The following is a 21825-nucleotide window of genomic DNA, read 5'->3' as shown; positions in this document are numbered from 1 at the left end:
ATTTAAAAGATCATGATAAGAGTAGTGCATTAGACTTGACCTTTGTCTGCATCTGTTTGTATACTCCACAGTTGTATGTTGTGTAGAGTTGGGAATGAAAGGGTAACTCACTGCTCAGTATATGTAACAGCGACTCCTCAGTCGGTGATACACTGCAAGGCAGTCTATAATTAAGTCATCAAACATGATGATATCTTTGCAACTAAACAACATAATACTAAAACAGGATTGTAACTGCTTAATATCCAAAAAACAGTCATATGCAATATTTGTTCACTGCATTCAAGAGTTCACCAAGACTGGGTGAACCAACTCTGTCTGACATGTTTTCATTTTATTGGTGTCAGTGTATTGATGACCATATGACAGAACTACATCAGTTATTTGTCCTACCTCATGTACGTTTCTCTCTGTTCTTGCTGCATTTTACAAACAAGGAAATTTAAGAAGTGAGTCTGTAAGTATATGTAATGGTGCAAAAAAGATAATTATACTCAACTGCAGTTACACAGGAGGAGCACATGTTGAGTCCAGGCAGCACCTGGATTTTTTTAACATCTCTTGAATGACTATTTTAAGTGCTACATATAAATCAGAGCACAGCAACTTGTGAACTGCTGACTATCAAACTAATTGATGACAGTTGGTCACAGTCATTGAATGACCAGTTGTCATGACAACTCTGACCTTAGGGTTACTTGGCATACATTCGTGGTTTGCCCATCAACGATACACCTGAGATTTTTGGTCTCCATGACAACGCGAACATCAGCTTTGCCCAGAATGAGACCTTTGCCCTGCTTGGAGCCGTGGTTCGTCTGCAGCCTCGAGCTGCATCTGCTGGGGGGAAAAGTCAAGAGGAGGTGAAGATGTTAATAGATTTGATTTCCTTTGCACTTCTGTTTTCTTTATTAGTACTAATGTTATCTGCATGTATATTAATTAAATACAAGCTGTGGGACAGTTACTTTTTCTTTTAGGTAAACATACTTAACAGAAAAATGTTGAGTGGCGTGTCAGGAATATAGTTGTGAAGTGTAAAGTGTAAAGAGATGAACACAATTCTTTTTCTGAATGCCTGAACTGAAGATGTGACTTGGTAAGTTTAATCTGTGATCCACCTCATCCTGTACCGTAGATAGTGGAGGAGATAGTGGCAGGCATTGCTGAAAAGATCCCACGGCCTTTCAGCGTCCAGGAACTGATGGAAAAGTACCCAGTCCTTTATGAAGAATCCATGAACACAGTGCTCATCCAGGAGGTCATCAGGTAACATTACGCAGAAGATCACACAGCAAACCACACTACAGGTCTCCTTGATGTAATAACAAGTCACTCTTCTCCGTTGCTGCCCAAGTCAAATTTATACCCGGGGACAATAAAGTATATCTTATCTTATCCTACACTTAGAATTGGGACTAGAAAGATGTGACCAAATGAAAGTAAATTCAGATAATCACTGTTTATTGTAAAAAAACATATTTTTGGGCCATTAATATGCCGTACTGGGATCTGCAGGATGAATCCCATGTACACGCATTTGAAATATTTAAATATAATTCTCCTCTCGTAGGAGGATAAATGTCCGAATTTCTTTGAGATCAGAGAGGGAAACTCTTGTGCTGCACTTAAAGCCTCAGGTCAGATAATCAGAGTAGATCAGTGATTCTGCCCAGTAGAAATGTAAAATTTATTTCAATTTTGAGAAAAAAAAAAAAAAGAAATGAAATGTGAAACCAGTAATGTAATATTTCTATTGGAAACCAGTTGCTGAGATTGTACCCTTTTAAAAATCACAGTCAGTAACCACAATGATATAGTTTTGTAATCATACTGTAATAACAGCTTTTTCAGCTGGCTGTGTGTGAGATGCTGTAGCTTGTGATGTCAGCAACTTGTCTAAAGTGAGTTTAGTAAAACAGAAATCTCCTGACAGTATTAGCTCAGTCATTGGTAGTGGTCAACAGTCAAATCAGGCTCAGGCATGTTCCCTTTTATACTATGGTGTAATAAAAGCATTTTGATTTTTTTCCCATTATATGATGTTGTCCTTATGTCTTTGGTGGCCAACATTTTTTTAGGTTATTAGTTTGTGTGTCTGTGAATGTATTTTGATCAAGTTTGTTGTACAGCTTGTCCTTGTGCTAATCAAGGATTAATTTTAGAAATCAATACTTAGAAATCAACAGCAGGCTGAAAATTTATTTCACTACGAACATCAGTCACTCCCTCTTTAAATTCTATAAATACTTATTTTACGTTTTTTCTCCCCTTTATGACTTTTAATTGCTATGTATTTGTCTTTGCACAACTTGATCAAATGAATAAACACAAGTGTTGCAGTTGGTCTTGTGTTTGTTTAATGGAAAACTAATAAACGACTAGGATCCATAACTATACTACTTCATAACTATAACCTCAGACTAGTTCAGTTTAAATTATTAGTACTTCAGTAACTGGTCCTTGTATGTTTTGTGTCTTTCAGATATAACAAGCTGCTTGCGGTCATCTCTCAGAGTCTCAGTGATATTGTCAAGGCTCTGAAGGGTTTAGTGGTGATGTCATCAGAACTGGAGCTTATGGCCATGAGCCTGTTCAACAATGTGGTGCCTGATATGTGGAAAGCCAAGGCAAGACACACAGATACATACCAGTTATTACCCCGCTGACCTTTCTTATCGATACCAGGAACCACTGGTCAGATGCATGTCACAGCCTCTGAATGTATGTTGATTAATAGCAAAGATTCATCACAAAATGGGATGTTTATATTATTACATTCTCCTCTTATTTTTAAACAGTTACCTTCTCATATGTTTATGTATCTCTATATTTAGCTGTTCTGTAGGCATAGTGGCTCACCCTGGCTAATTTTAAAGAGAAACCCTGACACACGCACTTACTCAACACACATATGCCTCAAACTGAACTAAAATTCTGGCATCCATCCATGTTTTACTCTGTGCAGTTTTACTCTTGGACATTTGACATTTGACAATTGGGAGTGATTTCTGTGTACAACATATCAGATTCACTTTTTGTGACATTTCTGTCCTGCTCTAATAATTCCAGGCTCTCCTTTCTAAGAATACATAACTCTTTGACTGGCTGCATATCGCTCTCCCTCCAGGCCTACCCATCTCTGAAGCCTCTGGCCTCCTGGGTGTCAGACCTGCTTCAGAGGATCAGTTTCCTGCAGGGATGGATCTATAATGGCATTCCACCTGTCTTCTGGATTAGTGGCTTCTTTTTCCCACAGGCCTTTCTCACTGGAACCCTCCAGAATTACGCCCGTCGCTACGGCACCTCAATCGACACAATTGGATTTGACTTTGAGGTCAGAGAGTAAGCTGTAATGTCTGTCAGTATGTGTCACTGCCACTATTTCTACCTCAGAAGTGAAAAGATATGAACTCATATTTCTCTCAAGTTTAACACTGTATACTTGTGTAACACAAACAGAATTGAATAATGTCTGTTTGAATGTTAATGTATACAGTAATTTGTTCTTATTAGAATTTCTTTGAAATTAATTTTTTTAATGGTTTCTATTAACTAAGAACCTGTTTCTTCCCCATCTCTTTTGTACTACTTCCTCTCTCAGGTAATAGAGAAGTCAGTGTCAGAAATAACAGAGAAACCAAACGCAGGCTGCTACATCCAGGGTCTATTCCTGGAGGGGGCTCGCTGGGATAATGGGACAGGTCAGCTCACAGAGTCCAGGCCCAAGGAGCTCTACACGGAAATGCCCGTCATCTGGCTGATCCCCATGTCCAACCGCAAAACTCCGACCTCTGGGGTCTATGTCTGTCCCATCTACAAGACACTGACACGTGCTGGTCAGTACACACAGTCACAGTATATGAGCATGATGGGATTGAACTATATTGCAACAGTTTAGTTACAGTTGCTTAACTAACAGATTGTTTTTAGAGATCTGTGAAAAAATGTAGTCAAGGAAATGGATTAGCCAATGCCTGTGAAACTGTTGCTCAGGTTGTGGACTCTGTTTGCCAGTGTGACTAGATGTTGGGGTGCTCGTGCTAGTGTTTGTGTGCATCTCCTTTTTAGCGGTTTTATTACTCACCCAAAATAGACTCCAGTTAGTATCCTGTTTCATGAAGCCTCTGAAAGTGCAGCTCTGTATTTTCCACTCACAGCATGTAGCCAACGCCTTGTGCTGGCATATTACACTGCTTGGAAACACTTGAGTCAGTGCAGAGATGGAAAGATACAAACAATTTAATTAACCTTTTTTATGCCGTTGAACTCCTCTGTGTGCTCTTGCAGGGACACTCTCCACTACAGGACATTCCACCAACTACGTGATGTCAGTGGAGCTGCCTTCAGATCGCAATCAGAGACACTGGATCAAACGTGGAGTGGCCCTCATATGTGCACTGGACTATTGAACAAAACATACACAGACCTTTTAATTTGCCATTGTGCTTCATACTGTGTGTGTGATTTTGAACCCACAATGATGATAATTGCAGTTGTGGTTTCTGAATCCTACTTCAAATCAAACAGATGCTTTCTCTTCACATACTATTTTACTAAAAAATAGCTACTTAAAGCTCTTTAGTTTGTTTGTAGTTGTAATTAAACGTTTTTCACAATGCAATATTAATTTGATGTTTTCATTTACAATTAATTGCTGTGTTGAAAATAGATTCAGCTGCACGGGTTTTCAAAATAAAATACTGTAACCTTTCAAGACTATAAACTTTGCTCTAACTCTACTTGCCCTCTCTAGTCTCAACAGCCAAGAAGAAGCGGCTCTCTTCCTACGTACTGAATACTGAACTATATATACGGCCTGCTCCTTTAAGGCGGCCACATAGGGCCAGTTGAGAAATATGACTTAACCGAAGGAGGGTGGCGCTTACACAAAAAGTGACAGTGACTGGCCATGTGAATACATCTAAAGGACTCCAGACCGACGGGAAACTGAGATCAACAGAACCAACAGAGTAACTTCACTACAGCCGCCTGTGAAAGACCGGAATTGAATGCTGTTATTCAGAGGTGCCGAATTGTTTGGATTTCTCTGGGCAGACAGCCTTGACCGCTAAAGTTGCCAGAGCAATTTAAAAAGGAATAGGCGGGTATTAAAGTTCAGTGACAACAAATTGTGTAGTTTAAACGAATGTACTTGTTTTTATAAGCTATACTGAAGATACAGTGGAATTACTGTGTGGAGTTCTTACAGGGGCTTCGGTGCCCAGGACAGCCGGACGCACCACAGCTTTACGCAGTTACCGGAGGGCAGCAGGAGTCATCGTATTACTTTTGTGAATCACTCCCGTCTGCCCCTTCTGAGAACCGCTGGTGACAACAAGCCGGTGTGAACATGCTACAAAATGGAAACGGAAAGGAGCAACCGCTGCAAGCGCCGATGGCGGAGGCAGAGCCGGACTCCCCGACTAACGAGCCCCAACAGCAGCAGCAACAGCCAGATCTCTCAGCTGCTGACAGAAAGGACGCGAACACTGAGTCCGCTCACTTCCCCATGCCCGTTTACCCAAAAGTGGAGATAAAACGCAACGCGGTGACGGACGATTACAAAATCTCCAGTCAGGTTCTGGGCTTAGGGATCAATGGCAAAGTCCTCCAGTGCTTCAGTAAGAAGACAGGGGAGAAGTGCGCACTGAAGGTACTGAAGTCACCTGACACTCATGTTATAAACAGGGTAGTAGAGGATAGACCCTCTCTACTCAGTTTTCACTCCTCATAAGTAAACTGATTTATTCACTCATATAATAACTGACTACTACTACTAATATCTGTGTGAAAATAATTTTGGTTTTTGTTATATGAGCAGATGCCATCTTTTTAATCTTGATATCAAAACAGGTCTGGTCTGTATATTTGTTGTTGGAAAACTGGATTGACACTGTGCCAACTTAAAAGACCTTTGACCTTTATTGAGGTCAGATTTGTTTCCACAGACATACACGACTCAGACTAACACAGGAGTGTTTAAGAGGTGACTGACAAAACCCATCTTTGTGATGTTGAATAGTTTTCCAGTCATGGTGCACTGATCTCCATGCAAACTGCCTGTTTGTGCGTGTTTATTTCTGAAGGATGGTGACTGGTGTACATACATACATGTGTTTGCATGTATGTGTGCCTCCTGCTCACATGGGTTTTGGCATATACGGTACATGTTGTGCTCACATGCTCTACATGTGGACATGCTGAATCTGAGCTGTGTTTGTTGGGAGTTCATTCTCACACTGGATCACAAGCAAGTTATGGGTATCATGGTTGCTGAGCCGTGAGCTGTGACATTTTACATTGCTTCATAAAGACGCATAGATTTTGATGGTGACAGCTTCTTCTGGAAGCAGTGGAAACTCAGACACGCCTTTACACAGGCATATATGCCCACATACATACACGGGGTCATCAGGCTGTCACCTGTCATCACTGGGCGACGGACTCAGAGAGATTTACTGGCTTACAGTAATCCATCTGGAGCTGAGCTGCCAAACCCGGCAGCAGCAGTGTCACAAGCAGAACTGTAGACTCAGGGATAGAAAGTGAGACACAAGATGAAAAAGAGATAAACTGCAGCAGGAAATAGGAAGTCATTAACAAGAGATGGAAGGCCAACAGGGATAGAAATGCTTGATAGCATCATGTGGGACTGGAGAACAATAAAAATGTATGTTGCCAGAAAATCTTCAGGCTACTTCCTGACTTGAATCAGAATTGTTGTTTTGTACATGAGCTGAAGAACCAATAAAACAGTAGAGTCAGAGCACTGAGCTGGGCACACTACCACAGCACAAGAGTGTCTTGTATCAGAGTTTTTGTTGGCTACTTTGTCGACATTTTAAAAGTTGTCAGCAACTTTTAAAATGTGAACATGTTTTTGTTTGTGTTCATGTGAGTGCTTATGGCATCCATAGCAGCGTCGCCTGGTACCTAATAAACTTCAGCTTCCACTAAGGAAAGCTAACAGAAGGTCAGCTTAGAGAAAACACCACAAACCTGCTGCACTCAGCCTCTGAACCTCCTCTGCTCTCTGAAGAACCTGTTAAAAGGTTTTAGATGCCAAGGGAAACACTCATGAAATCACAATCAGCCTTCTCTGTTGTTGCTTTTACTGGCGTCTCTTTTAGTTTGCTTGTAAATGGAATTGCACTGGACCAAGTGACAGCTTTTTGAGTGTATCTGATTTATTTGTTCTACTTTATTGCCATTTAAGCTAATTTGCAACTTTCTCTGTATTTTTTTAATCTCAAGGCAAATATAAAGCAAAAGGAAATAATCACGAGTTGTTTGATGTGCATGGGGAGGAGGAAAGTTGACCAGCTCACTGGCTTTTTAATTAAGTGTTGCTCTGAGCACCAAACATAATAAATGGGTGAAGGCTTAATCCACTTTACAGCAGAGCTGGGTGTGAGCCATCCGTTTAATCTAATTTGGTTATAGTCATCAGGATTCTTTTAACTTGGATTTGTCTGTCTCCAGGGAGCAGAGGGGGCCCTGAGAGAGAGCCCGGTGGTGCTTGGCAGTCAACTTGAGCACCGCCATTAACTGTTAATACCATTAGATGCACAAATTTGGCTGGTGATTGTTCCATTTTAGCGTCTGAAGTGCCTTCCAGCTTAGCGCATGGAAAACTGTACGAGCTACAGGTCTGTGTACAGGCTTCCATTCATAGCCAAAACCTTCCTTTCAGTGAGTTTGTGTATATTCACCTTTGTGGTAAACCCACTGGCATGCCAGTGACACATCTGCGTTTCATCTGGGACCCACAGACACCAAAGTGTCATTATAAATTCTCAGTTGTTTAGTCAGACAGATTTTTATTCTAAAAAAAAAACTACACTCAGAGCTCATGCAGGTTCACTTCAGGCAGCTGGAGCTGTTAAAAAAAGTTAATCAGTCTCAGAGGTTTTGGCTTCATACTCTATCTGTGTTTCCAAGCCGACACTGACTCTCAGGCTTCAGCTGTTGAGCAATTCAAGCTCATTATCGTGCAGCAGTCTGAAGCTCTGAGAGGTCATCTCAAATGAATGCATCAGATTTGGGCTTTTAACCTTATTAACCTTTGTGGTTGAGGATCTTTGTAGTATTCAAACGAGCTGAAAGTTGTGTCGGTGGAGATGACTCCTGCTCTCTATTCATCTTATTCAGCACAGGGGAACATTATGTTTTTATTGTCCTGCGGGGACATTCAGTGGGGATTTTACTCACAGGGTTTGGTGTTAAGTGCACTACAGTGTGTTGATGTCATGGAAAATCTGCATACAAAAATGTTTTGGGTGTTTTTCTTACTTGACTTGAAAGTTGGGTTTGATGGTTGGGTTTCTGACATTTGGTTTTAAAAAATTTAAAGTTTTTAAATCGTTTTATGACACTGAGCAAAGGTACACTAAGTAATTATTAGAAATACATCCTTGTTTCTTATCATATTTACCTTTGCTATCAGCATGGCTCAAGGGATGGCAACGTTGCTTGGTCTCTTCACTGCTTTGGTCCGGAATGAAATGTCTCAACAACTATTGGATGTATTGTGATAAATTTTATACAGACAATTATGGGGCCCAGAAGATCAATCCTACTGACTTTATCGATAACCTCAGTTTTTGTTTTAGCACCACCATGAGATTGGCATTTGTGTTTTTTAATGAAATATCTCAGCTTTGGGGTGGATTGCTGTCATAGTTTGTTTAGAATTAATGTCCACCTCAGGATGAATTGTTACCATGGCGATCCCTTAACTTTTCATCAGGTTAAAATTTGAAAACAAATGACATAACCATCAGCCTTAGCTTTACCTACTTTTAGTGCTAATAAGCAGGTGCCAGCATGCTGACAAGCTAAACTAAGAAGCTAATGGTACATTACCTGCAAAACACCAGCATGTTAGTATTGTCATAGTGAGCATGTTAGCATGCTGACATTAGCATTTAGTGCAAAGCACCACTGTGCCAAAGGAAAGTGTCACAGAGCGGCTAGCATGGCTGTAGACTCTAGTTTAAAACAACGTTTCAAAAAAGCATCAACGATACATTAGTGTTATAATTAAATTTGCTATACATTTTGATTATTGATTAACTGTATATTGCTGTAGACTACGAGCAGCACTTTATTGGCAGTTGTTGTAAAGATAAGACGCATTTTCATCAAGATATAAAGACAGCACTCTGACAACCCTTGATATTCAATAGCGTGTAAACATGTTGGAGCAGTGTGTGTGTGTGTGTGTGTGTGTGTGTTTCCAGAGGTAGTGTGCTGTTAAACTCACACTCGCACACTATGGACATTATCAGATGAAAGTGTGTGTGTCTCAGAGAGTGTTACAGTCTCTTTGGACAGAGATCTGATTGGTTCAGAGAAGTGTGGATAGGTTGCTGATTGGTTTAGAGCAGAATCAGGAACAAGTGTGTGTTCACTCTCCATTATGTTGCCTCACAGAAGAATCCAGAGTCCATCAGAAGATTAACTATGTCTGTAGCATTGTCTCCAACATCTCTCTGTCTCCCCCCTTAGTGTTTTATATGTGTGTTTATACACACAGACCTCTTTTATTATAGCCAATTCTTTGTCACAGCAGGAAATTAAGGAAACCAGCTCACACACTGTCTGCTCTGATTAAACTCATAAAGCTATAAATGACATAGCAGAAACCAACCTGTCCACTGCTTAGTTTAATGTCAAGTTCAGTGGGCGAGGTTGAATAAAGCAGGACGCATATAGCAGCAGATCAGACATGTAAGTCACCGGAAACCCTCAACTTCTACTTTCAACACCCCGTTGTGCTCTGAACTCCTCACTTCCTCTTTAACATTAGTGAGCTACAACGCAACGTTACAGTTATGAGGGTTCGTCTCTGACATTTGGAGTTTCCAGGAAATGCGAAAAGTATTTCATTTTCGCCCACACAATTGAATCTGAAATTTTATAAATATTGTCTTCACATTTTGATCATTTCAAAGTCACCGGCCATACAACACAGATTTAATGTTTGTGTGTCTGTCATATTTAAATGAGTCAGTCGGTCCCTCAGTGTGTTGTGTACTCCAGGCGCGGCCTGTTGCCACACTGGTCTTGTGAACAGAGGGACAGAAGGAGATCACTCCATCACTGTCACATCCAAAAATACACCCTGACTGAAGATGTGTGCTATGTCAAGGTCCACCACCTGCTCTGTGTGTGTGTGTGTGTGTGTGTGTGTGTGTGTGTGTGTGTGTGTGCTTATGTCAAGACAGACATCCTGTCGTGTGACCAGGCTAACTATATGTGTGTCCTCGACTTACTTTATTGGAGCAGTACAGTTCTACTCTGTGTTGTGATATATTTTATGGTTCTAGAGCAATTTAAGCCAAATGTGTCATGTGATCCACAACTGAAGAGGTGTAAAGAACTTGGCCAAAATCTTTACTCTTGTACTTGTTTACTTTTATCATCAAGCAGATGAGAACTTGTGCTGTGTGCAAGTTAGATTGCTGTGCAGCTCGGTGGTTAGTGCTGTTCCCTGGTCGGGGTTTCTATGTTACAGTTAGACAGAGGGTTCACAGTTCAAGCCCATCGTTCACATGAGCAAACCAACCAAAAAGTTCAGTCCCTGCTGAAGGCGATTTTGTTATCAGTACAGGGTTGTGATAACTGGAGCTGTGTGATTGGAAGGAACTTCCAGCTTCAGTTGGACTGTCACACCAGTGTAGGTGTTTGTACTTATATGTTCGCCACTGCACCGTCTACTTCCTATTCACTGCCCTTGATGAGGACGGAAGCTTTTCATCTTTATACCTTTCCAAACTTTAACTGCTCATATGGTTATTTTTCTTAAATTTACAGATTACTCTTCAACAAAGCAATGACTAATCAGCAAAAAGCTGTACATTACTCTTTCCTAAAATTTGAAATGTTTTAACACTGCTGATTTCAAAATCAGGAGAGTTCAGGTCAAAGTAAGGCCACCTTTCCTGGCTTGGATACAAATACTCCTGACAACACAATGTTTTGTCCTTTATTGATCATCATTCCTCAGTTCACTGACACTGTAAGTAAGTGATAGTTTACAACTTGACCCGTGGAAGCCATGTTAGCTCAGTGCTAAGCGCTGCTGTTCTACTGCCAGGAGCTTCTGGATTCGATCCCAGCGACAGGTGACTTTAAACTTATTTCACAAAGATAATTAGTGTTCAGGTTAATGACGTTGATTGATTTTAATTGATCACATGAACATCACTTGCTGCTTATTGATATTGCTTTTTTGCCTGTTTATGAACATTCACTTCTGTCTCAAGCTTTAGCTCTTTTGGTAGAGCGTGCTCCTTGTTGATTGAACATGGTGAGTTTCTGTCCCTGCAGTGTCAGAGGACATGTAGGTTTGAGATATTCTCTGGTGTTTATGAGGTATGAACCTAAGCTGTCAGCAAAAACAAAAAATATAATTATTATTTAACCATATAAGAGTACATAGATGATATGGGTAACAAAAAAGGGTATGAAAAAATTATTTATTTGTCGTTGACCAATTGAGTATAATATAATAATAATAATCTGACATGATGTTGTAGATGTCAGGGATTTCAGATGATGTAGGTCTTGGTGATATGGTTGAAATTATTATTATAGTCTTAATAAATATGTTGCCATCTGATATTCACATTAGGGAAACTAACAATCATTTTCATTATTGATTCATCTACAGATTATTTTCTCAATTAATCCATTCATTGTTATTCTATAAAATATATGAAAATATTAAAAGAAACCACCCATCATGATATTCAAACCTGCAATCCAAAACCCAAATGCATTTAATCTGCAATGATGAAAAACAAAGAAATGCATGAAGTCCTCCCATTTGTAGAACTATAACATGACAATATAAACACAATGCAATTCCATCAAAAGTGAATAAACTATAATATTGGAGCAGAATTGAGCAATATAAATCCAGATTGATGAAAAGTTAGTTTTCTGTTTATCACATGGTCGTTCTGTCTGTCTGTGTCGCTCAGATTCTGTACGACAGCCCCAAGGCGAGACGAGAAGTGGAGCTTCACTGGCGAGTATCAGGAGGACCGTACATCGTTCGCATCCTCAACTTGTACGAAAACATGCATCATGGGAAAAAATGCCTGCTCATCGTCATGGAGTGGTAGGATTGACATTACATCACTCTATCTATCAGTTTATGCTTGCTGAATACTTTCCTTGAGACAGCACATTTTCAGATAAAATGAAGGATTAATTTCACCTATGTATAACAAAATCATTTTAAATTATTTATATCAATCTTAAAACAGGTCTGTTCTTCTTACTTGAAAAGTTGACATTAAGCAGACAAATGGTTTCCACTGGACAGTGATGAGTTCCGCTATTTTAGTATCAGACGCAAAACTTACAATGCAGCGCACACTGACTACAAATTTCCATACGTCACATCTCTGAGAAGGAGCACAGATCTTAAAAAGGATGATGTGAATTTATCCAACAAGCTGTTATAAACTGATATACCGTGTTTCTGTTGTTAAACTCCACAGTTTCCACACATTTCCGATGGAAATGTTTCATTTTCTTTGTGGAAAAATAACGACATGTAAGCTGTGTAGTAAATGATTCTTAAAACACACACAATAAATAAATAAAATATCGTCACTTCCACAACACACTTTTTATGATGCTTGAATCACACAGACAATTGCACATTTCTGTAAGTTCAATTGTAGCTTTAAATCGATAGGTTTATGTGAGCCACATATCTTACTCTCAACAAAATAAAGCTCATATTACAAGTATCCTAAAAATACATTTTTCTGATATATGCGAACATGTTCATGTATCTTCATACTAAATAGATTTTCATGTGTGTCTAGAGTGACAAAACACAAGCTCTGTTCCGCTGAGGGCAGAACATTCGTCCACGCTAAAGGTCGGTCATGAGACCTGACCTGACAAAGCGAAGACGTCGACACTGATGGTGAGATAGAGAGACAGAGCTCCATCTGGGCTTCACATGTCACGACAGGCTGTTCATAATAATACCCGTATGACTCCAGAGAGAGTGATAAGACACTGGAGTTTTTTTTGCGAGCTTCTCCAAGTGTAAAAGGGGAAAAAACTGTTTAACTCATTCATTCAGAGGAAAAGAGAGAAACCAGAGGGTGACACTTTTCTCTGGTCATGGGGATTTTAAAAAATGACTAACTGGTTCTCATCATCACATCTATTGACACAGCAACTGTTTGTGTTGCTCTGTATAGTGACCGTGTGTGTGTGTGTGTGTGTGTGTGTGTGGGTGTGTGTGTGTGTGTGTGTGGGTGCTTTCTGTATGAGTGAGGGTCAGAGTCGGACGGCAGTGCAGATATTCACTGTGGTTCGCCTTTCTGTGTCAGCTATCTGTTCATCTGTGGACTCATGGCCCACAAAACTTTGTTCTTACTTAATGCACATTGAAGCACGTCCACGTCACAGTGAGCACAACAAGATGTTTCTGAGGAACAGGACGGGGAGTTTCAGGCATCAGAGGCTGCTGTTTGATGGGTGCTTTTGAAAATAGAGAGTGGGAAACAGACACCAGATTTTGAAACTGTTTGATGCTGGGAGTGTCTGAGCTTTTAAAGAATTAGGTCATAGGTCTCAGTTGTGAAATGTGATCAGAATAGATGCATTTATATATATATAAATATATATATATATATTTATACAATTGTATCATTACATATGTACAGTGCGTTCAGAAAGTATTCAGACACCTTTGCTTTTTTCTGATTTTGTTATGTTGCAGCCTCATCCTAAAATTATTTAAATTATTTTTTTCTCAAATCGTGTACACTCAGTACCACATAATGACAAAGAGAACAAAACGTTTGCAAATTTGTTAAAAAAGAGAAACTAAAATATCCCATGGTCATTGGTATTCAGACCCTTGACTCAGTACTTAGTTGAGGTCTCCACTCTACTTGCGTATGACACATACAGTAAATTATTGTTGGGCTAATTATTGTGTTACAAACAAACATAAACGAATGAGACTACAGAGGAGAAATAATAGTAGCCATATTACTGATAGACTTTTGCATTAGTCAAAAAAATATTGAACTACTGTATCATTTCACATAAATCCTGTTGGTTCTTTTCACTAAGACGATTTTAGTACCTTTGCCCTCTCCCCTATTCGATTCAGGACTTTCACTAGGTATTTTTAGAGTTTCAGTTTCATTTACCATTTCTCTTTGCAAGAGAAAGATCGAAAGCTTTAGGTGAAAGAGCTCTGTATATTTTGAGCTGCAAAACATCTCAACAGATTTAGCTCACAGTGTAAAATTGCCTGGACCTCACTTGATTGAATAGATTTAGTAGTTAGTACTTCAGGGTCTCCTACTGCACTGAGGCTTTGCTGTCGTCCCTCACTTGTAAGTTGCTTTGGATAAAAGCATCAGCCAAATGAGTAAATGTAAAATGTGGTGTAGATTAATGTGGAAAACTGTATCTATATTTTGGTTTGTCAAACCTGTTGTTATTAGCAGTTCTGTATGAAGAATAATCCGTCATTGTCAAAACATCCTGATTTATTACTAAACACTGTGTTTTTTCTGAGTGTCATCACTGCATTGACTGAAATTACTACAAATTACTTAAATTCAAATGTAGAAAACGCTCCATAATGTCACAAACAGGTGGAGTATGGAGTGTCATTTGTGCAGTTTGCAAATCGTGTTTGTGTGTGTGTGTTTCCAGCATGGAGGGAGGAGAGCTGTTCAGCCGAATCCAGGTCAGAGGAGACCAGGCCTTCACTGAGAAAGGTGAGGACCGATGGAGGGATGGATTTTGTTCACATCACATCAACATGTCAGAGAAAGAATGATCCATGCACCTTGACAGTTGCTGTTGTTGTGTGACACTGGAAATGCTTCTGGTTTGAGAGATTGTGTTTTCCTCTTTTCCTCCCAGAGGCATCTGAGATTATGAGGGACATTGGCACGGCCATCGAGTTTCTCCACAACATTAACATCGCACACAGAGACATCAAGGTGCACAGAGATCAAGATCACAAAGAATATGATCATTTCTGGGTAATTAAAGGAAGTTTTGACATATTTCTTTTCTTCTTCTTCTGTCTCCCTCTCCAGCCAGAGAACCTGCTGTACACCACTAAAGAGAGAAACGGGGTCCTCAAGCTGACAGACTTTGGTTTTGCTAAGGAGACCACGCTACACAACCCGCTACAGACCCCCTGTTATACACCGTACTATGTGGGTATGATGCTTTATGTTATTTTCCAGTGATTATACAGCCTCCTGGCAGATGGACAGTTTGTAGAAAGTGTTATATACTAACGTTTAGCTCTCAAGTTTAAGGACTTGACAGATTATTTTAACAGGGAAATGTAGATGCTGAGTCATTTTTGCCTGTTCTGTATAAACCTAATCTCCATTTGTATATTGTTTCTGTGTGTGTGTGTGTGTGTGTGTGTGTATCACCATTGATAAGCTCCTGAGGTTTTGGGTCCGGAGAAATATGACAAGTCATGTGACATGTGGTCTCTGGGCGTCATCATGTACATCCTGTGAGTACTGTGTGTAGCTGGATGGGAACACATTAATGTCACGACTTATATAAGATTTTAAAGTTGCTCTGTCTGACCCACCATTTTTGTCCCTGTAGCTTGTGTGGCTTTCCTCCATTTTACTCCAACACGGGCCAGGCCATTTCACCGGGGATGAAGAGGAGGATCAGGATGGGCCAGTACGAGTTCCCCAACCCAGAGTGGGCTGAGGTGTCCCAGGAAGGTGAATCCCCCAAGAAACACACACACACACACACAGGACTTGTCCATAGTAATATTTAGACATTTGAATTTTTTCTATCAATTTCAAAGCTCTGAAAATGTAGGATTTAAAGAATATTCTGCAGAGTTGACAAATTTATAAATTGAAATTTACCTACACATTTATGAAAGGTTTAAAATCCCATAGCTATCAAATCATTAATTTCTTCTCAGCCATGCAGCAGTCTAACAACACAAACGTAAAGCTATATCAATGACAACACATTTTGTGATCAGCCTCATTCAACACAAATTCCAGTATCTGAGTCAGAGTTTAAAATACAAAAAGTTTCCTGCTGAGAGGAAGTAAAGTAACCAAGCTGACAGTCAAAGTACTGTAGGCTGTCAGTCTATCTGTCCAGCTCTTTACCACATGATGGTGACAATGCACAGCAAGAGAAGGATGGTGACATTTTCCGCTTGACATTTTTCATTGTGGACAGAGTGAGTGAGTAAATATATGAGTACTGCTCTAAAACTCCTCAGGTTTACTGGGTGGCCTAGTCAAGACGTTCTCATATAGAAAACCTCAGTGCGTGATCAGCTGCAGCTGGTAAAAACTATGGCATCATGTGGGGGAAGACTGCAGTGTGCTTTTAAATAGCCTCAGTTTACATCTTGGTGCTGCAACCTTCAAGCTTTAGTTCTTACCTGAGTCTGTAAACACAGAGACTGTACTCAGTCTGTTTAGGTGAACTATGGTCTCCTATGGACTCATCAACTCAACAAGTTTTACCCTTTCACAGACTATAACAAATGAGCGTGCCCACACTCCTCTTACACACATCTTAAAGATAACTCAGAGACAACAGCCACCTGGTGTCCTCCTCCTAACCAGTGACAACAACAGTGCACACACAGTCATATTTCTATTTTTTCACTCGATCTCACTCCTCACTCTCGCTCTTGCTGTGTAAGTAGGCCATCCTGTCCCTGAGACCAGGAGCATGTGTGTGTGTCGTGCTACTAATAATCTAATGATCTTTGCATTCCCTTTACTCTTCTAGCAAAAGATCTGATCCACCAGCTCCTGAAGACAGACCCTAATGAGAGAATGACCATCACTCAGTTTATGAATCACCCCTGGATCAATGTAAGTATCTGTGTATCTGTGTGTCAAGTACAGATAAACGTTATGTACTTCCTACTTCCTGTTTGTCTGTGCATGTTTGCTCATATCTTCATCTGCATGTGTGTTTGCACTCTGCAGCAGTCCATGGTGGTTCCCTCCACTCCGCTCCACACAACCCGGGTCCTGACTGAAGACAGAGAGATGTGGGAGGATTTGAAGGTCAGCAGCAGAATAACACTGACCCCCTCTGGCCGCATGTTGGCATTACAACCTGTTGCTGTTGGGCTTTAGGTTGTGCTTTAGTTTGGCTGGTGGTACAGCAGTACTCCAGTAACTTAGCACGTAATTTGCATTTTCCTTTATGTTTAAGGCCTCGCGAGAGACAGATCAAAGAAACTGAGCAATGAAAATCGAAGCAGCAGAGGGGCAAATAACCCTGACATTTAGTCTCCAGTATGGGGCACGCTACAAAAATACAGTTCCCATAATGCAACACAGCGTTGTTCTTTAGACGCTATCTTTTAAGTTCCACTCTCATAGTCTATAATGCTTTCTGTTTAAATATATCCATTGACCTTGATGACATCACTATGGTGTCATTTATGTCATGGTGGCATTTACAGAGCCACAGATGACATACACAACTGTCTTTTTTTCAGTCCAAGTCGTACTTTAATGACTAGAGATTTTATAATTACAATAATTACCACATGGAAGTCAGCTGAGGAAAATTATCAATATAAAAACTTCATATCATTGAGTGAATGAAACTAATTAAAAACTTTTTTGTGTATCACCATCATGATGATTCCCTGATGGCCACCAGGGGGAAGCCTGTCTCATCTGTTCTTTCAGTTTAACTTTTAAAAAAAACACACACACACACACATTTTAACATTTCATATACACACACTTGAGCACAAAGGAGCTCAGCTGCCTCTTCTCGACTCTTTCGCTAATTTACACAAAGAAATGTGCTTAAAGAGCAAGAAGCTGTTTGCTCACGTCAAGTCACTGTGGGGTTACCTCCTCAAAATGTCTCAGTTGGGCAATCATATATTTTTTTAGTGGTGGTAAATGAGAGCACAAATCATGAGTAGCACGTTCCCTCACAACAGCTGAATGAGCGAGTCTGCAGTGATAATGTATGAAAAGAACCTTCTCGTTGAAAATGATATGCACATAATACACCACAGTTCACTTCTGCAATGGACAATGCAATGTTGCATAAATTTTAACAGATTGCACTCCTGAACAATCACTTCTCAAAAAGCACAAAAAACAAGATGTTACATTCTTTCTACATACATCATGACTGACAAATGACCTCCAGTCATGAACACTAAGGGACGGGGGGATTGAAAGTTCACGTTTTCAGGGCTGTAGCAGCTGCAGACCTGTCTTCTGGCATTTCAGTGGAGTTCTCATGGTCTGAAGCCTGTTTTGGCTTTAGGCCCAGGCCTGTGATGACCTGACCTTTTTCTCTGAGTTCATAAAACTTGTTCCCAGACAGGTTTTTCTCTGCCCTGGTCACCATTGTTTATTTTTCTTTGCACTTCAAATGGTTTAGATACATTTTGGGAAACACGCTTTCTTACCAAGAGTTGAGAGGTTGTATATTAAATACAAGGCTAAAACAGGAGTTGGTTAGCTTAGCATAAAGACTAGAAATAACTAGCCTGGTTCTGTCCAAAGGTAACAAAATCTACTTACCCACACATCTTCAGCTGACTAATTAACACATTATATATCTCATCTTGTTTTTTTTAATCCCTACAAAAACCAAAGTGTAAAAACAGTTATGTGCTGGACTATTTCTTGTCCAGGAGCAGTAACTTCCTGGAGTCTCTGCTGGTTACCTGGCAAAAATGATACATAAGATCTTAATTATTGAGCTTTACAGATGATGGCAGGTGAATCTTGTTACCTTTTACAGATCCAAGCTGTTTCTAGGCTTTCTGCTAAGCTCTGCTAGTCGGCTGTTGGCTGTAGCTACATACCACTCGTCTATACATGAGAGTGCTAACGATCTTCTCATCTAATTCTTGTTAAGAAAGCAAATAAGCATATGTCCCAAAATGAGCTGCTGCTGATACATTTCTTGGATGTAGAAAAGGGGGTAAAAGTAGCAATGTCAATCATTTAGAAACTCTTATGGGTAAGAATAGGATTCAACAAATGAGTACTTATAGGAGTAGTCTTCACTGAACTAACACACTTTGCCACATCTGATCCTCTGCCTTTTCTCTCACAGGAAGAGTTGACCAGCGCTTTAGCAACTATGCGTGTGGACTACGACCAGGTGAAGATCAAGGATCTCGACACTTCGAGCAACCCCCTGCTCAACAAGAGGCGTAAGAAGGCTGCTGCTGGGGCCAAGAGCGGGTCCACCGTCTGTCAGAGTCAGTGAGACACACACGACCATCGGTGGAAAATCCAAACACAACAGCCAACGGTGGAGAAAAGCAGCTCAGAAGAGGAGAGGAGGAAAAAGAGATCATTTAGAGAGCTGCTTGGGACTCTTGAGAAACTGGATGTGGAGGGCATGTTCTCTGAAATAAAGGGACAACATAGGAACAACAGCAACATCAAAAGTGAACATTTATAGGACATATCAAGACATGATATCGCCCGTGCTGCCTGCCTGAGGTGGAAATCAACAGCTCTGCTCACTGCAGGTCCATCTGTTTGTAATTGTTTTATGTATGTATGTAATTTTTAGAGCCTGGCTGCAGACATCAAGTGTCATCAAGTATTTGTAGAGATAATATTTTGTGTATTTGAATGCTGGGTTGCCTGTTTGAGGTATCATTTGTAACTATGCACTTGTGCAGACCACACACACAGACAGACAAACCAACTGTGGACAGACTGTGAAACTAGAACACTCAATATTAACTGTGTTGTCTTAATATTGTCTGTCTTTTGCTGTTTCCTTTCAGGGATTAAAACAAAGTCTGACACTGACTGTCTTGTCAATAAAATGGAGCCTCGATAATGACGTACAGATCAACCTGGGGGAGTATTTTTCATTGATGCAACAGTAAAGAGGCCTCTCATGCGCTATAAAGGGATATATTTGACTCTGTGTCACTGCTACAGATCAACATCATGTCCTATAAATGTGGCTGTAGCACGTAGCTTGCCTGCTTCCTGTCAGTGTGAGGCCAGGGAGCTTTATGTAAGCAGCAGTGGGGTAATGGATGGTTGTATGACATGGATGAGTTGTGACACTTTTCTTGAGAAAGGCTGTGTGTGTGTGTGTGTGTGTGTGTGTGTGTGTGTGTGTGTGTTTATGAAGGTTGAGTAAAATGCTTCCTGTAAATAGTGGCCACAGTTTTACTTCACATTAACTCATGAGCAGGCAGTGCAGCCTTGCAATGGAACAATGGAAAATTCATCAGACTGCATTTGTTCATACACTTGTAAATTAAACCTTAGAAACGCAGGAATATTCATGAGCAAGATTTTTTTTTACCGTGGACCTTAGAGCTATTGTTTTTGTATTTGTGCCGTTCAGGCTTTGTGAGGCCGCTATAAATAGCAGCAGTGGAGTAGTTATTTGGGACACAGCCATCTTACTTGGTGTGTGACTTGTAAAGGTCAACATTATTATGTTTAGATTACATGGTAAGTACCTTTCCCCCACTTCGATCACATGGTCCCCCCTGCAGTATTTAGGGGAAGCTAATCATAAAAACTACTTGGCTTCCCTGCTGTAAATACGGGATGTCAGCCATGATTAGCTGTGGCCCAAACAGTGCATGACCTGTCAGCTGTTGTTTGATGCTCCATGTCCATGAAGGGGAAAAAAGCATAAAAGTTCTCGGAAGAAGATAAACAAAGTATTGTGAGTGGAATTTTAATGTTCTGTATGTTCTTGTTGGGGAGGCAGTGCTAAGTATTTTTCTGTTGTTAGTCAGCCATTTTGAAGACACAAAGACAAGCCCAGTCATGATAACACCATTGTGGCACTAATATGATGTTGACATAACAGTGTGTCATATACTTCCTACTTGTCTTATTCCGTAAAAGTTGCTGATTCCTGTGCAGTGGTTTGCAAACACCAGACAGTGTAGCAATAACATAAAGGGAATGCTTGAGTACAACAGCACGTATTAAGTCAGGGGTTCATTTTTTCAGCATTATACACAGGAGCCAGAGGGACGTGTTTTCAGTATTTTCGTTAGGCCTAGTTCATTTCTTTATTATTCCTCTGGGAGTTAGATTGATTCATAAAACGGTTTGATGTTTGATTTCTTCTTGCCTGTGCAGCAGCCCAGTGATGGATAAGAAATGACGTCTTTGGTTCATTACTGTTACTGTCATACAGGCTGCAGTTCCCCCTGACAGATACATTTGGTGGAAGAATTCGGTTGACCTTAAGTTTTAAATTGTGTTATCTCGTGTTAGGTCCTGTGATAAAGCATGGGGAGACAGGTCTGACTAGTGTTACACAGTGACTGTGTGGGTATGATGCCTGAGGGTTGGGTGTGAGGTGTACTTGGGGAGTGTAGGATTGGAGGGGCTGGGGTGGGTAAGGGGGGGTAGGGAATCACTTTGCCCTTTTGGGAGGAATGTATTGAAGGTCAGTGGAGAGCCATCTGACCTTCAAGTGTTTCTTCCTCTCTATCATGCTCAGATGCTCAGTCTGTGTTGTTTGAACTGTTCTGAGCTTTGTCCCCTCTCCCTTCATTCCCTCTTTCTAGTGTAGACCCCACTGGTTCCCTGATGTCTTTCTTTCTGATATATATTTTCTATGTGTTTGTGTGTGAGACTGTCTCATTAATTCACAGATGTGCAGTCGCAGGCCTTGTGCTCGACAATTAGTGTCATCATTATCATAGGCTGCTTTTAAGGGTATCATTACTGCCACTGAAATAGCCTCAAGTCCTCACAGACAGGTCACATGACGCTTATATTATCTCCAGAGGGTCACAGTGCTGTC

The 21825-nt window shown here is 40.4% G+C and overlaps 2 protein-coding genes across 2 annotated transcripts in view; both read left to right on the top strand.

Moving 5' to 3' along the window:
* dnah1 (dynein, axonemal, heavy chain 1) overlaps window positions 1-4687 on the top strand; it is a 32606-nt gene extending 27919 nt beyond the window's left edge. Inside the window, exons 74-79 of the mRNA XM_056405003.1 lie at window positions 693-863; window positions 1139-1269; window positions 2486-2630; window positions 3131-3337; window positions 3605-3839; window positions 4291-4687. Of these exons, the coding sequence (XP_056260978.1) occupies window positions 693-863; window positions 1139-1269; window positions 2486-2630; window positions 3131-3337; window positions 3605-3839; window positions 4291-4412 (1011 nt within the window). The 3' untranslated portion in view covers window positions 4413-4687. The remainder of the gene's footprint in view (window positions 1-692; window positions 864-1138; window positions 1270-2485; window positions 2631-3130; window positions 3338-3604; window positions 3840-4290) is intronic.
* A 233-nt stretch (window positions 4688-4920) lies between these two features.
* On the top strand, window positions 4921-19882 carry mapkapk3 (MAPK activated protein kinase 3). The gene is made up of 10 exons (XM_056404977.1): window positions 4921-5656; window positions 11994-12133; window positions 14716-14780; window positions 14929-15008; window positions 15108-15234; window positions 15469-15544; window positions 15643-15767; window positions 16813-16898; window positions 17016-17096; window positions 19132-19882. The coding sequence occupies exons 1-10, from the start codon at window positions 5354-5356 to the stop codon at window positions 19285-19287; spliced, it is 1239 nt and encodes a 412-aa protein (XP_056260952.1). The 5' UTR covers window positions 4921-5353; the 3' UTR covers window positions 19288-19882.
* Window positions 19883-21825: the final 1943 nt, after the last annotated feature.

This window comes from Seriola aureovittata, chromosome 2 (assembly GCF_021018895.1).
Source record: "Seriola aureovittata isolate HTS-2021-v1 ecotype China chromosome 2, ASM2101889v1, whole genome shotgun sequence".
Lineage (NCBI taxonomy): Eukaryota > Metazoa > Chordata > Actinopteri > Carangiformes > Carangidae > Seriola > Seriola aureovittata.
The sequence above is the reverse complement of the archived record's forward strand: the minus strand, read 5'-3'. Positions and strand labels throughout refer to the sequence as shown.

Excerpts from the sequence above, each read along its gene's own strand:
- mapkapk3 (XM_056404977.1), top strand. The coding sequence starts at position 5,354 with ATGCTACAAAATGGAAACGGAAAGGAGCAACCGCTGCAAGCGCCGATG. Across the intron at positions 15,545-15,642 it reads GGCGTCATCATGTACATCCT|CTTGTGTGGCTTTCCTCCAT; the intron begins GTGAGTACTGTG and ends TTGTCCCTGTAG. Across the intron at positions 16,899-17,015 it reads TGAATCACCCCTGGATCAAT|CAGTCCATGGTGGTTCCCTC; the intron begins GTAAGTATCTGT and ends TGCACTCTGCAG.